Source organism: Rutidosis leptorrhynchoides, chromosome 7, assembly GCF_046630445.1.
Source record: "Rutidosis leptorrhynchoides isolate AG116_Rl617_1_P2 chromosome 7, CSIRO_AGI_Rlap_v1, whole genome shotgun sequence".
In the NCBI taxonomy this organism is placed as follows: domain Eukaryota; kingdom Viridiplantae; phylum Streptophyta; class Magnoliopsida; order Asterales; family Asteraceae; genus Rutidosis; species Rutidosis leptorrhynchoides.
In genome coordinates this window covers 383,036,152-383,055,415 of record NC_092339.1, presented here as the reverse complement: position 1 = coordinate 383,055,415, position 19,264 = coordinate 383,036,152, and the positions used below count along the sequence as shown (strand labels likewise).

The window sequence follows — 19,264 nt, the reverse complement described above, 5'->3', positions numbered from 1 at the left end:
AGTTCTATCTTTTCCGGATATTCTGGTAATTTGACAAATCAAGATCGTGCCATTACAATTTTCTTCTTATAATATTAATTATGTTCAATCTGAAATTCATACCTACGAATTCTAGATCATTATTCAATTGACCTAAAGTCGGGAAGAGAAAAACAAAAGTATAGAACTCCAAAATACAAAGGAAACAAAGAGGTGGATTTATAGTGAAATATCCGACAGATCAATCGAAACAGATGATCGCATTTAAAGCGGATCGTAATTCCCTTGATTACCGAAGAATCAAATCTTATTACGAAGATTTTCTCCAAACCCCTTGAACTCCGAAAATCAACCATATCTACGTCAAAGGATATGACGAAACATTATTCTCTCATATCACTCTTTTGTGGTAACTTCACTTATACTCTTCACAAAATCAAATGGTTTTATCCATATTAACAAATAATGATAAAACTCTATTCTATCAACTCATATTCATCATGAAAACATTCTTATTGTTAGCCATGACAACCTCGATCAAATTTCGGGACGAAATTTCTTTTAACGGGTAGGTACTGTGATGACTCGGGAATTTCCGACCAAATTTAAACTTTAGTCTTTATATGTTCCCAACACGATAAGCATAATTTGTAATGTTGAGTCTCAAAAGTTTTGAAATCTATATTCATGTAACCAATTACCCTTTGACTGCGCACGACGATTCACGAACAATTAATTGTAAACTGATATATGTGTATGTATATATAAATAATAATTCGAAATATAATTTGAAGTATTATATGTTGTTGTTATTAAAGATTAATAAAATAAAAATATGATATTATAATAATTATTATTTAAAATATATCTCTATATATAAATAAAGTATATAAAAAAAATAATAATAAATAAATAAATAAATATTAAATGATTGTAATACTCGTTTGATATTTCGATTGATATTAAGAAAGTTAAATTTAAACTTATGTAATTTTAAAATAAACAGTGATTCGAAAATGAGTTCTATAAATTTTAGGCTTACTAAAAAAAAAAAAAATGTATTTAGGATCTAGTTATTTAATTTTAAAACTTTTTATATTTTACCCAAAAATGAGAGGGATAGTTGATGTAATTTTTATTTAATAATTAATGACCAAATTTTATGTCATAATGACTAAAATAAATAAATATAGTTAATTTAAAAATATGGAATTTTTCTGAAGACTTTTTATTCGCCACTGAGTGAACAACGGGGCACGATATAATAGTGCTTAAAAACCGTCGGTAGATAATACAAAAGAAAGAATGACTTTACACATGATCTTGTTTTTATGTTTATTAAATTATTATATAGTACTCCCTCTTGTTGACAAAAATGACGCACCAAACATATATGCAAATCTTTCTGTTTCCTTGCTGTACACAATCAACTCATTACTTTTATTGAATTTGTCTTTCTTTCTACTCAAATATACTAACTTCGTCCATTCTCTTTATATATGTAAAACTTACATGATACATGAAAGAAACACAAACACCCATTTTATATTTCTATTCCTTTTCTTTACTGCATCCTCCACAAACACATTTGAACTATCTTTTCCTTATTTTTTTCTTGTTGAGCTCCAGCCATCGTGACCACCATCACCGCCACCCTATGCACCACAATCGTTCACCACTATCTCTCTATCTCTCTCAACATACTCAATCAAATGATCACCCAACACCAACTTCCACCATCGTTAACAATCCATTTAAAACCGCTATCTACAACAAGCTATTTTCGCTGTTTCTATTTCATCCTCAACGACCGCCACCATCGAAACAACTATCCACTTTAATCAACCACAACCTGTGTTTTGTCTTTCGGTTTCATTATCGTGAACACAATACCCATAACGATCAACTAAAATCATCACCATCCACCACCTTGGACAACCACGAACCACCGTCACCTAGTGCTATATGGCAGCCTTAAATCACCATTAAATCACCTGCAAACCCCATAAACCACCTCTTGCTACTTTCTGTTTCCTATTTCCAGTACAGTAATATAGATGCACGACGATGATGATGATTCTGTTATGAGTGATGGTGACGTGAATTAATGGATGTGATGATGCTTGACTGTTACACGATTCAGTTTTGGTGAGGCCCATGAGAAGGCTTCAAAGGATGAAGACGAAGATAATAAGATTATAATAAGGATGATGATGACGATTCGAGTTAGATGATGATGTTAATAAGGATGTGATGACGATGATAAATGATAGCGAGAGTAATGATGATGATGATAAGTGTTGATGATGATGATAGTTCGATGATTATCACCACCACAACCACCGTCGTGACTCACCTTTGTGCTCCAATTGAAACTCCACCTGCAACTAGTTCAATTTCCATTACTGCAACTCGAAATCATAATTTCTATACCGCTATAAAAGGATCGTTGTTTCTATTTTCCGTTCGTACCTATTGAGTCGAACATCATGAGATGATTACGACAATTAAAGAACCGAAATTAAGTGGGATTTATTTTTTTTTTTTCGCTGCTCGATGTTCTGTTAAACCCTTGAACCGATTATGTTTACAACTTGGTCCAAGTTAACCTTTTGGATTGGGCTGCCGTTTTATGTTTTCTTGAAGGACTGAATAAATTTCGTGTTGATGGGCCGAGACCCGTTCTATTTTTTTTCTTGATTCGGCCGAACGATTTATTGATGATGATGAGGATGTTTACATGGGTTGACAAGTAGTTACAGGATAAAATAGTTAAACGTGGGGTTTAATTCAGGAAAGCAGTCGCAGTGCAGTGGATAGGAGTGGTGACAACTAGCGAGAGGTCTTGAGTTCTAGCCCGGTTCAGGGCCTTTATTTTTAGAAAAAGATTTCAAAGGGGTATACACTCTTATTTTGTTTCTATTTATTTCTATTATTAGTATTATTACTAATTATTATTATTATTGTTATTGTTATTATTTATTATTATTATTAACCTAAATTATGATATTATCATTATTATTATTAGTATTAACATTTAAAAACTATTAGTATTATCATTACTAATAATACTATTATTAGTAATATTATTATCGTATTATCATTGCTAGTATTATTATTAGGATTCCAAGAAGATTAAACATGTTAATAGTGCAAATGTATAATAAAAGATGCTATGATATAAGTTCTGAAATTGGATATGAGTATATGAGTACATGTAAAAAAATTATAATTATAACTACAAACTAATGTCATAAGAAACTATAGTCATTAGATTATAAATTAAACACGAAGATTATGATTATTATGACTATGAATATAAAGGTTTTAATAATATAGTTAAGATTACAAATATGGAAATTTTGGATATAAATATTGTTATGAAAATGATTAAGATTTTTATTTAAAAGAATTATTAAAACTATTATAATTATTGTTATCATAGTTATCATAATACAACTCAATATCATTAATATTGTTAATATCATTATTTTTATTAACATTATTATTATCACTCTTATCATTATTATTATATAGTATCAGTATTATCATAATTATAAATTTCACAAACAAATGATTCTTCATATAAAAATATATTCAATATATAACTTAACTATATTAATATTTTTATATATGTAAAACAGATTCATTTAATTAAGTAATAAAATATATAAGTTATTAATATGAAAACTATATCATTAATAATAATATGTATAATTGTTCGATTACAAGTATACATTTTGATATATAAATGAATGATATAGGTTCGTGAATCCGAGGCCAACCCTATACTTGTTCAATATCGTTATATGTATTTTTACTACAAAATACAGTATGGTGAGTTTCATTTGCTCCCTTTTTACTCATTACATTTTTGGGCTGAGAATACATGCAAATGCTTTATTAACTGTTTTACAATAATTATATGCGTGAGTTTCATTTGATCCCTTTTCAATCTTTACATTTTTGGGCTGAGAATACATGCAAATACTTTATTAACTGTTTTACAATATTTATATGCGTGAGTTTCATTAATCCCTTTTTAAATGCTTTCGCAATATATATTTTTGGGACTGAGAATACATGCGCTGTTTTTTTATAACTGTTTTACGAAATAGACACAAGTAATCGAAACTACATTCTATGGTTAGATTATCTAATCGAATATGCCCTTTTTATATAGTCTGGTAATCTAAGAATTAGGGAACAGACACCCTAATTGACGCGAACTCTAAAGATAGATCTATCGGGCCCAACAAGCCCCATCCAAAGTATCGGATGCTTTAGTACTTCGAAATTTATATCATATCCGAAGGAGGATCCCGGAATGATGGGGATATTCTTATATACATATTGTGAATGTCGGTTACCAGGTGTATCAATCCGTATGAATGATATTTTTGTCTCTATGCATGGGACGTATGTTTATGAGAAATGGAAATATGAAATCTTGTGTTTTATTAAAATTATGAAATGATTATTTATGATAAACTAATGAACTCACCAACCTTTTGGTTGACACTTGAAAGCATGTTTATTCTCAGGTATGAAAGAAACGTTCCGCTGTGCATTTGCTCATTTTAAAGACAGTATTTGGAGTCGATCATCGCAATGGAACCAGTTGTTGGTGACTTCGTCCAGATGGTTTAGGACGGGTCCTCACACCTCAATCCAGAGGATGAACCAACCGTACTTCATCTATGGAAGAAAAGATTGATGCATATAGTTATGCATCTAAAAACAATCGGAACCTGAGTAAATATTTAACACGTATCTGTGCTAGCTCCTTCGGTGTTGTTATTACCGAAAATAACTTTACAATTCTTCTTCAAATTAGCCAATTTTGTCACAGCTCCAGCAAGTCAACTTCGACCTTTCGTTCGAAACAACCTTATTATATCCTTGATATATATGTGTGCTCTTTTATTGCTATCAGAGAACCTTTTATATTCCACCATATTACCATCAGCGTTTAAACATCTAAAAACACAATTCTCTTGAAACCACCTCGGATTGATAACTGATGATTCAGTTATGGTAACATTAAATGCAGAGGAAACAACAAAATTGTAGATGGTCTAAATGGCCAAAAGTTTGATAATAAAGAATGGAATGTTGGGAACGCTCGATAGAAAAATTTGGTACTGAAAAACGGATTGAGCTAACCATGAAGGAGACCAAGGACAAATACAAGGACCAAACCCTATATTCAAAGAATCCAGGTAATTCTGGATCCAATGAAATCTTTAGAGAATATCTTGCTCCGAAGTCATGTTAAAATCTTGCGAAATTTTTTTCTTCATCAACCTTCGAATTTAGAAATTCTAAAATATCATCATAAATATCTTTGATATTTCTGAGGATATTTTCATAAATATTCTTGTCCAAAATTATCTACCTCTTCGTGTTTCCTGTATTCCATTATACTGGAAACTTCTGTAAAATCTAAGTATAAATTATGAATGAATTATGGGGAAGTGTTGGGAACTGAAACATGAGTTAGTATAATATAATGAAACTTGATCAACGTGATTATATTACAGTAAGTCATGCTGAGTTTCTAATGGAACGTGATGATTCACAGAATCATAACATCATCATGTACCATGTTACACGACTCTTATATTCTATTTAATCTCCAAACATATCAAGAACATATTTTCTTGATAGTATAATCTTTTCTCTTGAATTCTGGCAATTTGACCAATCAAGATCGTACTATTGCAATCCCTCTCTCAGGACATTAGTTATGTTCATTCCAAACTTCCTACCTATGAATTCTGGACCATTTTTCGCTTGACTTGAAGTCGGGAAGAGAAAACAAAAAGGATGGAACTCCAAAATATAAAGGAAACAAAGAGGGTGGATTTATAGCGAAACATCAGACTTAGCGATTGAGGCAGATGATCACATTAAATTAAAGAGAATCCCAATTTCCTGAATTACTGAAGAATCAGATCTTTTATAGATTCAAAGATTTTCTTTATATTCCTTAAATTCCGGAATTCAACAGTGACTACATCAAATGTCAAGATGAATCTTATTTTCGCATTTCACTCTTTTGTGATAGCTTCATTCATACGCTTCACATAATCAAACCATTTTATCTATATTATTCAATAATGACAAAACTCTATTTATCAGCTCATATTCGTCAGGAAAACATATTTATTGTTAGCCATGACGACCTCACTCAAATTTTGGGACGAAATTTCTTTAACGGGTAGGTACTGTGATGACCCAGAAATTTCCGACCAAATTTAAACTTTAATCTTAATATAAATTTGACACGATAAGCAAAGTCTGTATTATTGAGTCTCAAAATATTTGAACTGTTTACATGGAAATCATTTAACCTTCGACTGTTCCCGACGATTCACGAACAATTAATTATAAATAGATATGTGTGCATATATATCTATCTATATATAATATATAAATAAAATATATTATATACATATTTTGTGATTTCAAATCCATGTAATGAACGACAGTAACACTCAATTGCCAATTGATTGATATCAAACAAGTAAAATACGAAGTTAATAACGAATATAGATATATTAACAAATGTAAGATAATATATGTAATATATATAATTTCTGTACATAATTATATATAAATATTGTAATATAAGTAAATTATAATTAATATATATATATATATATATAAATTTATAATAATTCTTTTTATATAAATAGTTATGTGATAATATTATTTTGTTATATTAGAAATTATTATTATTAAGTATTAGCATTATTATTATTGTTTTATTTTTATTCTTATCATTATTAGTATTATTTCTATTATTATTATTATTACTATTATTATTAGTATTTATTATTACTAATAATATTATTAATATATTTATTTATTATTAATTATTAATATTAAAGATAATATATAAAAATCAAAGTAATTATGCGTATCATTATTTATTCTCTGATATTTATTTATTTATTTTTTTTTCTTTCGCTGTCTTTCTATTTAGTCTGTGATTCCTTGCAACCCTACCAATCAATTCGATATCTCTATGATTTCTGCTACAATCATTCAAACCAACATCAACATAATTGTACCGTAATACTCCCTGTTGCAAAGGAGAAAAATCAATCAGAAGTTTATTATTATATTTTTTTACTCTCCACAACCGGTTTATCCAAGAACACGAATTCGAATCAGATATCAAAACCTAAAAATGCAGATGTGTGAGAAATCATCTAGTTGAACTACCTGTAAGTTTTAAATCCCCAATTTCTTCTCTTGATTTCGAATTTCAAAGTCAAACTTTAAGAATAAAAAGTCAAACCGAACTCCTTCATTCAAATGGAGACCTTATAAGTTATTACAGGTCCAATTGATAGCCCACGAGTATTTTAATAGTGATTTGAAACAAGTCTTGTGAAGGAATCATGATCTAAAACTCTATAGATTTTGAGTTTCGATTTTGACTTCATATTGAGAAACTGCTGCTGTTCGTTGATAAAATTTTACTTTTTGATGTTATTATGAATCAAGATGCTTCACAAAAGATGTTAATCGCTAACCAGGAGATCTGTTTCAATCAAAATTGTACATCAATTGCTCGACTCACACTTTTGAATTCATCGACATATATATATATATTTTTTTTTTTCTTTCTTTCTTTTCTTTCTTCCTTCTTTCTTTTCTCTTCTGTGTGATTTAACCCGAATGAAAACATGGAACATCTTGAATATATTAATCAACTTGAAACAGAAAGATTGATTGTTGTTGTTGTCCCCTGTTCGAATCATCTCAAAACCGGAACACCTTTGAGCTCCTACAACTATTTTTTTTTCATTTAATTATTCTACAGATCTAGATCACTTAGATTTATTCAGTGGACTCTTGGGCTTATCATATCAGGCTCCTTGTTAATACTTGTTACATTTAACTTGGGCTCCTTTTAATTGGTTAATGGATTAAACAAGTAGACTGATGTATTGGGCCGCTGGCTACTAGTCTGTTAGTTGGGGTTTAAATCATGGACTTCTGAAAAAATTCTTGTTGGACTAAATCACTTGGACTGCTATTAACGAACGACAAAGCTAAACCACTTCGGATCGATTAAAACTTTCGTTGTTCGATTATTCTATTGTTCTATTGCCGAATCCGAAACCCAACGTACACACGTATTTCTCATCCATTGGTCCCAAGGGTATAAACTATACCACTATACCTTAAACCTTTTGATTTCGATTACTTATAATATATATCATTATATAATTTTATGTATGTATAAAGTTTATAAAGTAGAAAGATAAGTATAATTATATATAACTCTATTATTATTCTTATTATTATGATTAATATAATTATTATGAAATATGAATTTATAGATTATTAATATAGATATTATGAATATTATTATTATTATTATTATTATTATTATTATTATTATTATTATTATTATTATTATTATTATTATTATTATTATTATTATTATTATTATTATTATTATTATCACTATTATTATTATTTTTAAACATTACTATTATCATTAATATTATTATTATTATAATTATTATTATTATTATTATTATTATTATTATTATTATTATTATTATTATTATTATTATTATTATTATTATTATTATTATTATTAGTAAATCATTATTAATATCAAAAACTATTTTTTAAGTAGATAAATATTTTGTACATAAAATATACTCATTACATATACTATGATTATATTAAAATTTCACATAACTATATATATCAAACCTACTAATATTATTTGTATAAATACTTACAAATAACAAACTATCAATTTTTAAATATAACATTAAAAAAGTATGCATATAAATATAGATAAATTAATATAAATATATAAATATTAACTACTATGAATATATACACAAATTAAACATACATATTATATAAATTAAAGATATAATAAATAAATTTGTTCAGTTGCAAGTATATGTTTTAATATATATATATATGACTGATAGGTTCGTGAATCCGAGGCCAACCCTGCTTTGTTCAGTATCGCCATATGTATTTTTACTACAAAATACAGTATTGTGAGTTTCATTTGCTCCCTTTTTAATTTCTTTTGCAATATATATTTTTGGGCTGAGAATACATGCGCTGCTTTTATAAATGTTTACAAAATAGACACAAGTACTTAAAAATATATTCTACGTTGAGTTGTACCACTGGCATACTTCCCTGTAGCTTGGTGACTCCTATTTACATGGGTATTGTAAACGCGAATCCTGTTGATAGATCTATCGGGCCTGACAACCCCAATCGGACTGGACGACCAGTATTCAACGGTTGCACAGTACTTCGTTTTGGTGACTACACTTGGTACAGTGTAGTGAGATTTCATAATAAAGGGAATATGCGACGTTGATTAAATGTTAAGTATGGTTACCAAGTGCTCAACCACTTAGAATGCTTTACATACACTTGCGAGTGTACATATATTTATAAAAGGAAATCTTGTGGTCTATTAATATATTGAAATGATTATTATGATAAACCTATGAACTCACCAACCTTTTGGTTGACACTTTTAAGCATGTTTATACTCAGGTATGAAAGAAATCTTCCGCTATGCATATGCTCATTTTAAAGATATTACTTGGAGTCGTACATGGCATATTTAGGTCAGTACCTCGCAATGGGACCAGATGTTGATGACTTAGTCCAGGCGCATAAGGACGGGTCATCACAAATGGGGTGATAATAGTAGTAAATGCTCTGGTAGGACTAGAATTATGATTGGTTGGGATTCAAATGAAGTTTTATGTAATATTCTTCATTCAACTAATCAAGTTATTCATTGTTGTGTAGAACAACATAATAGTAATAAAAGGTTCTTTTGTTTTTTTGTTTATGCCTCTAATGATGACATTGAAAGGAGACAGTTATGGGAAGATTTAATTCTTCATAAAGGTGTGGTCAAAGATGCTGAATGGCTTATAATTGGGGATTTTAATGTCAGTTTAACCCCTGAGGATAAGTCAACTGGTTCTTCTGTTGTTACTAGTGAAATGAATGATTTTAGGGAATGTGTTGAAAATATTGAGGTTGAAGACTTAAATCAATCTAGTTTTCATTTCACTTGGGTTCAAAAAATGCATGATGTAGGTAAAGATAGTGGGGTTCTCAAGAAGATTGATAGAGCTATGTGCTCTAATTCTTTTGTGGACAAGTATTCTAGAGCTCATGTGGAATTTCAACCTCATAATGTTTCTGATCATACTCCTATGTTACTATCCATTCCTAATATGGCTAGAAGGAAAGTGAAACCTTTTAGGTTTAGTAATCATCTAGCCTATAAACCTAAATTTTTGCCTTTGATTGGTTCTGTTTGGGACCAACAAGTTCAAGGGTTCAAAATACTCTCTGTTGTTAGTAAATTGAAGCTGGTTAAGAAGAAGTTAAGGCAATTTAGTAGAGAGAAGGGGAGTGTTTTTGATAAAGTTAAGAAGTTGAAGATTGAGCTTGAAAGGGTCCAAACTGATGTTATGAATGACCCTGATAATCTTGAGCTAAGAGAGGAGGAGAATGCTTATTTTAAAGCTTATAAAGAAGCTTCTATTGATGAAGAGAGGCTGCTTATTCAAAAAACCAAACTGCAATGGTTGAAGGAAGGTGATCAGAACACTGCCTATTTTCATAAGGTAATGAAGACTAGGCTTAATAGAAATAGAATTGAAGCTATTGAAGATGTGAATGGGATTCTTTTCAAAGGGAATGAGGTTCCTGATCAGTTTGTTAAGTTTTACTCTGAGTTGCTTGGCAAAAAGTACAATGTTTCTGATTTTTAAGGCCTGATGATCTTTCCACTAATAAGATATCTGCTCAGAATGCCTTTGATATGATTAGAATGGTGGATAAAGAAGAAATTAAAGCTGCTTTATGGGACATAGATGATTTTAAATCCCCAGGTCCAGACGGTCTAAACTCTAAGTTTTTCAAGGCTGCTTGGCCTGTGATTGGTGATGAAGTCTGTGATGCTGTTCATGAATTTTTTCTGAATGGTAAATTGTTGGGTAAGGTAAATGTTACCCTTATTGCTTTGGTTCCTAAAACTCAATGTCCTCAAAGTGTTGCTGATTTTAGACCCATCTCTTGTTGTAATGTTCTTTACAAAATTAGTAGTAAAATTCTTGCTAATAGAATTAAGAATAGTCTTGATGATGTTGTGGATAGCAATCAGTCTGCTTTTATCCCTAAAAGACAGATTAGTGATAATGTTCTGCTTGCTCAAGAATTGATGAGGGGTATAATTGGAAGAAGGGTAAGGGTAGGTGTGCTTTTAAAGTTGATATCAAAAAAGCTTATGATACTGTGGACTGGTCTTTTCTAGAAAACAGTTTAAAATTGTTTGGATTTCATGATATTATGGTGAGATGGATTATGGCCTGCATTTCATCTCCTTCTTTTTCTGTTTCTGTTAATGGTGATCAATATGGATATTTTAAAGGTCAAAGAGGTTTAAGGCAAGGAGATCGTCTTTCTCCCTATCTTTTTACTCTTGTTATGGAGGTTTTGAACTTGTGCATTAAAAGAAAGATTAAGGAGAGGGGTGATTTTAAGTTCCACCCTGGTTGTAAAAGACAAAAGATTACCCACTTTATTTTGCTGATGATCTTATCTTGTTCTGCAAAAGTAAGTTGAATTCTGTTAGATTGCTCAAAGATTGTCTTGATGAGTTTTCTAGTTATTCTGGTCTGGTTCCAAATGTTGATAAAAGTACTATTTTTATGGGAAATGTAGCTGGTAATGTTAAGCAGGGTATTTGTGCTTTAATGCCTTTTGATATTGGTAGTTTCCCTGCTAGATATCTTGGTTTGCCTCTGATTACTACTAGGCTCTACCACAAAGACTGTCACAGCTTAATTGATAAAGCTAAGAAAAGAATCAAAGATTGGAAGAATAGAGTGTTATCTTTTGCTGGCAGGTTACAGTTAATTCAATCTGTTTTATCTTCCCTGCAAGTGTATTGGATGTCTATGTTTATGCTTCCTAAATCTGTGATTTATGATCTTGAAAAGTTGTTCAGAGATTTTTTATGGTGTGGTAATGATCTGAGTAAAGGTATTGCTAAGGTTTCTTGGAGGGATGTGTGTTGTGCCAAGTCTCAAGGAGGTCTTGGTATTAAGCCTCTTCATAACTGGAACAAAACTCTTATTGCAAAACATATTTGGAACCTGGTTTCTTTTAAAAAGTCTTTATGGGTTGAATGAATTTATGCTAATAAACTTAAAGGCAAGAATTTTTGGGACATGGGTATTGATTATAATGCTTCAAGCTGTTGGAGAGGAATTATTAATATGAGAGATGTGCTTAGAAAGCATATTTTTCATTTTGTGGGTGATGGTAGAGATACTTCCTTTTGGTTTGATTTTTGGCATCCTAATGGTCCTTTGTGCTCTATTATTGGTAGGCCTTTTATTAGTAATTTTGGTCTGTCTAGAAATTGCAAGATTTATGATCTTTTGGTTGATGGGGATTGGGTATGGCCTTATGAGCTTATTGAAAAATTTGAAGTTACTCTATCCTGCTATAATCCTATTATTAATTTGAATATTTCTGACTCTGTGAAATGGAAGGATAAAAATGGGGTATTGAAGGATTTTACAGTGGGTGATGCTTGGCTTGATTTGTGTGATGATAGATCTGATGTCCTTTGGCATAAAATGGTTTGGTTTTCTCAAAATATTCCAAGGCATGCATTCATGTTGTGGCTTGTTGTGAATGGTAGACTTAGTACTCAAGACAGAATGGAGAACTGGGGTTTGCAGCATAACCAGGTTTGCCCTCTTTGCAAACAGGTTAGGGATTCTCATACCCACTTGTTTATTGACTGTAGTTATTCTAAAGAGGTGTGCCAGGGTTTTATGGGTAAGGCTAAGATGGATGATATTATTGATATTATTGTTTCTGGTGGCATTTCTTGGTCCTATGTTGCTAATCTTGTTGCTATTAAGAGGTGTAATAAGTCCTTATGGAGTATTATTAGAAGACTTGTGTTTGCTGCTATCATTTATATGCTTTGGTCTGAAAGAAACTCCAGAATTTATCAGGATAAGCATAGGTCTGCTAGTGTGCTTATTAAAGCTATTTTTAAAGTTGTTCGATTGAGGTTATGTGGTTTGAAGATTATGCCATCTAAACAGTCTAAATTGTCTGTTGATATTTGGAGGATTGGTTTTCAAGAGGGTAATTATGTTCCTAATAGCAGTTTACCTAATGTATTGTTATCTAATTGATCATTAGTTGACTTTATATAGTCAACTATTCAGATTTGGGTATCTAAAATTTGTCATTCATTGTCATTTGATCAGCCTTGGTCAAACTGACATTAGGATTTCTTATTACAGTTTGAGCTTGTTAAATGTAGTGATGTTATGCAGCTCAAAATTCATTTTATTAAATGGATTATACTGTATTATTATGCCAATGGGTAGTCTAGTGGACTATTTAGGGTTCAGTGGTTTTCTGTTGACTTTGGACTGGTGTTGGGTTGTCCAATTTCATAAAGTTGACCATTTTGACTCTCTAATGTGTTCCTGGTTGATGTTGACTGTCATTGGTATTGTGGTTGTATGGTGGTGGTATTTTATCCTTATTATAGGATTTTATGCAGGTTTGACTTTTGCTGGTCAAATCTCCAATGGTAGTTTTTACCGTTTTATGGACTTGTTAGGTGTAGTGATGATATATAGTCCTAGGGTTTATGCTATAGATCTTCTCTCTATTTGAACTATGTTATTTATTCCTTTTATTTATCTAGTGGTAAGTAGCTTGGTGGTCAAATTAGGGTTAGGAAGTCAACGGATGGACTTGAAATGGGGTTGTAGTTTTCTTGTTCATTTTGTTGCTCTTTCTTTGACCTTGATTCTGACCTGGTTGTTGATAGCTGTTACCATTATAGTGGTGATTACTCAGTGGGTCCTTTGGTTTTGGTCCTCATTTTGGTATTGGTTCACTTGGTTTTTGTGGTGTAATGGAGGTGTTATGGGGTTGATTTGTGTGGATTGTATATGGATCATTAAAGTAAAAAGTGATAAGAAGCATATTATAAAGGTCACCATGGCTGTTATAGTGTGCAGGTTATTTTGTTTAATGCTTTTTGGTTCGAGTTGCAAGTGTTATTTGAAGGCTGTAATCAAGGAGTTTGAAGATTTACTGTTAAAGATTTTAAAGAGTGATGATTTCAAGTTCAGAGTTTATGAAGATTTCAAGTGTGAAGATTTTTCAAGACTTGATGATTAGAGATTTTGCTGAATACAAGTGGTGGCATGATCTTATTATGAAGATCAAGTGCAAGCCTTATGCTTCAGGTATGGTTTTGTATTTGATATATATGTGCTTGTTTTTGCAGGTTATTGATGTTAGTCACTTGGTAGTTTATAGACATTTGTTTTAGTATTGGTGGTTGTTTAGATTATGCTTTTTTCATTTTCTAGGCAACTTTGATTGTATAGATTTATATTTCCTAGTGTAGGGATTTATTGTTAAAGTGTTTCGGGTGGTCACTTCAAAATACCCGCCCCTTTTGTACTTTTTCTTTTTGTTTAATAAAATTTTCCAGGGGTACCGTCCCCTTTTCCCGAAACCCTAAACCCTAAACCCCAAACACCAAACCCCAAACCCCAAATCCCAAAACTGTGAAGACCCGTCCTAATCCATCCGGACGAAGTCCATATCGATTATAAACGATTCACAACAGTTGATTACATCGCGAGGTACTTGACCTCTATATGATACATTTTACAAACATTGCATTCGTTTTTGAAAAGACAAACTTTCATTACATCGAAAGTTGACAGGCATGCATACCATTTCATAATATATCCAACTATAATTGACTTGATAATAATCTTGATGAACTCGACGACTCGAATGCAACGTCTTTTGAAATATGCCATGAATGACTCCAAGTAATATCTATAAAATGAGCAAATACACAGCGGAAGATTTCTTTCGTACCTGAGAATAAACATGCTTTAAAGTGTCAACCAAAAGGTTGGTGAGTTCATTAGTTTAACTTAAACAATCGTTTCCATCATTTTAATAGACCACAAGATTTCAGATTTCCATTTCTCATAAACATACGTCCCATGCATAGAGACAAAAATATCATTCATATGGATTGAACACCTGGTAACCGACATTAACAATATGCATATATAAGAATATCCCCATCATTCCGGGATCCTCCTTCGGACATGATATAAATTTCGAAGTACTAAAACATCCGGTACTTTGGATGGGGCTTGTTGGGCCCGATAGATCTATCTTTAGGATTCGCGTCAATTAGGGTGTCTGTTCCCTAATTCTTAGATTACCAGACTTAATAAAAAGGGGCATATTCGACTTCGATAATCCAACCATAGAATGTAGTTTCACGTACTTGTGTCAATTTCGTAAAACAGTTATAAAAGTTGCGCATGTATTCTCAGCCCAAAAATATAAAGGGTAAAAAGGCAAATGAAACTCACGATACTGTATTTTGTAGTAAAAATACATATGACGTCATTGAACAATGCAGGGTTGGCCTCGGATTCACGAACCTATATCAATTGTTTATATATTAATACGTATAATGTAAGTTACAAAATTTCATTTATTAATATGTATTATTTATATATTATAGTTTTGTAGAATTTATTCTAACCTTTATTTTAAAACGTATACTTATATTATATTTTAAGTTATATTTTATATATATATATCGATTTTATGTATATATCTATAATGATTTACGTTTATATAAATAGTGACATTAATATATTTATATACATATATTTGTGGTTAGTATTGTATTTATGAAATTTTATTAGTTTGTTATGTGAATTATTAATACAATCCTAGTATATACCATAAGTATATATATAGTGTACAAAAGATTTATTTGTTAAAATAATAATTTAGATAATAATGATTTACTAATAATAATAATAATTTTATTAATAATGATAATACTAATAGCAAAAAAAATGAAAATGATAACTGTTAATGATACTAATAATAATAACTCTAAAATAATATTAATACTAATACCATACTTATGTTAATAATAAGGGTTCTAATATTTATAAAATGATAAATGATAATCATAATAATACTAGTAAATATTAATGATGATACTGATAAATATGATATTATTAATTGTAAATGTACTGATGATACTATTATTTATAAACCGGTACAAATTCTAATATTGATGATAATAATATATTTTTATTTCCTTCATAATAATAATAATGATAATCATAATCATAATCCTAATGATGATAAAATACTAAAATGATAAGTTTATTACTAATAATAATATTATTAATACCTATCATAATAATAATAGTAATGTCTATAATACTTTCAAATATGATAACAAGTATGATACTAATAATAACAATAACAATAACAATCAAAACAATCACAATAATAATAATAATACTAATAATAATTAATATATAATAACAATAAAAAAATTAGAAAAGAAAACTACCTCACATGAAAAGAGTTTCAAAAAAAAAAAGAAACTACCGTCCTCTGGACTCGATCTCGTGACCACATGCTCACACGCAAACACTCTCGACCATCCCACCAATTCTGATTCTCTGTACTAATATCGAATTTAAATTTTATATATAAACTATTTTTCTTCTATTCCTCTTCTTCTCCACAAGTCTCATGGATTCAACAAAACATCAATAACCAAAAAAAAATAAAAAATCGGGGTTCCCTTTAAAGCTTCAAAACATTACAGAAAAAAAAAATAATTTGGGTTCTAAAATAAAAAAAAAAAACACTAAGGCCTACTGCAGCGTCGGTTCTTGGAACAAAACAAAAAAAATTGATTTCGTAATAGATAACATTATAGATAATGTTTATAACACGAAATAGTTTTCTAAACATGTATAAAAACTACTGGAATCGTCAATTTGATCAGAAACATATACACGAACGCGAATTTGTCTCAAGAACAATTGTTGACTTTTTTTAAACTAAACTTTGACTTCAAAATTCAAGATCGATATAAAGATTTGAGAGTTGAGATTTTGCAGATAGATTCAAAGGAAGATTTCTAACCTTTCTGCATTTTTAGATTTTGAAACTTTATTCGAAATTGAATTAAGAGAAAAAAAATTGGAGCGTGCAGAGAAGAAGAAAACAAAAATATCGCTGTGCTCTTTAATCCCATTGGATTTCCTTTTTATTTGATTTGCAATTATACATAATCATGTTGTAATAATAGAGATCGGTTGATAAAAAATGGAGAAAATGTCAACACAGGTTCACGAGTTGGGAGCAGGAAAGAAACAAAAAAAATAATAATAATAGAGATAAAGGATACAGAGGTCAAGCGTATAATATAGATCCCTACTGCTTTTTTTTAATTAATAATAATAATATATAATAACAATACTATTAATATCTAATAATATTAATAAAATTAATAATAATGATAAATATAATATTAATGATAATAATAATTGTAAAAATGATAATAATAATAATAATAATAATACCATACTAATTATGATAATATTAATATTTTATCGATAATAATAATATTAGTAATAATAATCTAATTTATACATCCAATTTCATCTTTATATGATATAAAGTGATATTATGAATACAAATATTGATATTTGACGATACAAATAACATTACTACAACAACTATATTTGTATTTAAATTTAATTTATTAATATCATCTATTATTATGTAATATTTAATAATTATGTAATATGTATTGTAACATATACTGAATATTATATATTTATGCATTTTAATATAAATATATTATAATATTTATTTACATACTAATTATATTATACTTATGTATGTAATTATGAAAAATATAAATGTTTTATATATGTAAGTATTATATATATTTATTAAAATAGTACATTATTTCATCATAGATATATTATAAATTTCTACATATACATAATATAATAATTATGTATAAAATCATATATATATATATATATATATATATATATATATATATATATATATATATATATATATATATATATATATATATATAGTTATATTTATGTATATATGTATACTACCATATATATAAAATCATGTTTTAAATGTTGAGTAGATGATTAATTATGTATATTAAACAATTAACTACAAAGTATAACATTGTACATTTAATATTTTGATAACGTTGGTAAAATATGTTTGAATCATTTATATACAATATACTATATATATTCAAAATGAAAATCTTTAGTTATTAAATGTTATCTTTTATAATAACAAAATTACTTAATAGTTCATTAATACTAATATAATTAGTTTTATATATAATTATTTATATTTACATTCTTAGTTACAATTAAAGGTTCGTGAATCGTCGGAAATAGTTAAAGGTCAAATGTTATCATGAAATAGTTCAAACATAATGAGACTCGGTTTAATAGACTTTGCTTATCGAGTCGAATCATATAAGATTATGTTTAAATTTGGTCGGAAATTCCCGGGTCATCACAGTACCTACCCGTTAAAGAAATTTCGTCCCGAAATTTGAGTGAGGTCGTCATAGCTAACAATAAATATGTTTTCCTGACGAATATGAGTTGATAACTTGAGTTTTATCATCATTGAGTAATATGGATAAAAATAATTCGATTATTCGAAGAGTGCGAATGAAGCTATTCACAAAAGGATGAAATGAGAAACAAAGATTTGTTTTTAACTTTTGACGTAGTCAGGTTTGAATTTAGAAAATAAGGCGCGTCTTAACTTTTGACATTGCCTTGGTTGAATTCCGGAATTTAAGGAATTTAAAGAAAATCTTGAAGATCTATAAAATCTGATTCTTCGGGATTTATGGAAATTAAGATCTCTTTAATTAAATACGGTGATCTGCCCCGATTACTACGTCTGATATTTCCAGTATAAATTAAGCTCTTCCTTTCCATTATTCTCACCATTCTTATACTTTCTTTCTTAGTTCATACATCCAAAAGATTCTGAAAATGATTAATCCAGTTTTGATCCTTGTCCTCATCCTTACTATCGCAACAATCATTCTCCTTTTCCAACTTCCACCAGAGGAATCTGCTTTCTTCTACTTCGCCCTCGGGATTATAATGTTTTTAATTCTCCCGTGTCTTTATGTTGCGATAAACATTGATATACACGGTTTGTAATTTATGTGTTGTTATCGGACTTTATATTCTCCCTTATATTTCAAAGCTCTATGCTTTTGTTTTCTCTTCCCGACTTCAAGTCAAGCGAATAATGGTCCAGAATTTATAGATAT

General features: G+C 29.5%; 1 protein-coding gene across 1 annotated transcript; it reads left to right on the top strand.

Annotated features, from left to right (window-relative positions):
* The first annotated feature begins 9,728 nt into the window (after positions 1-9,728).
* On the top strand, positions 9,729-10,784 carry LOC139860576 (uncharacterized). The gene has a single exon (XM_071849324.1). The coding sequence runs from the start codon at positions 9,729-9,731 to the stop codon at positions 10,782-10,784; it is 1,056 nt and encodes a 351-aa protein (XP_071705425.1).
* Positions 10,785-19,264: the final 8,480 nt, after the last annotated feature.

Bases quoted from the DNA above. Each gene is read 5' to 3' on its own strand.
- LOC139860576 (XM_071849324.1), top strand. From the start codon at position 9,729: ATGATTGGTTGGGATTCAAATGAAGTTTTATGTAATATTCTTCATTCA.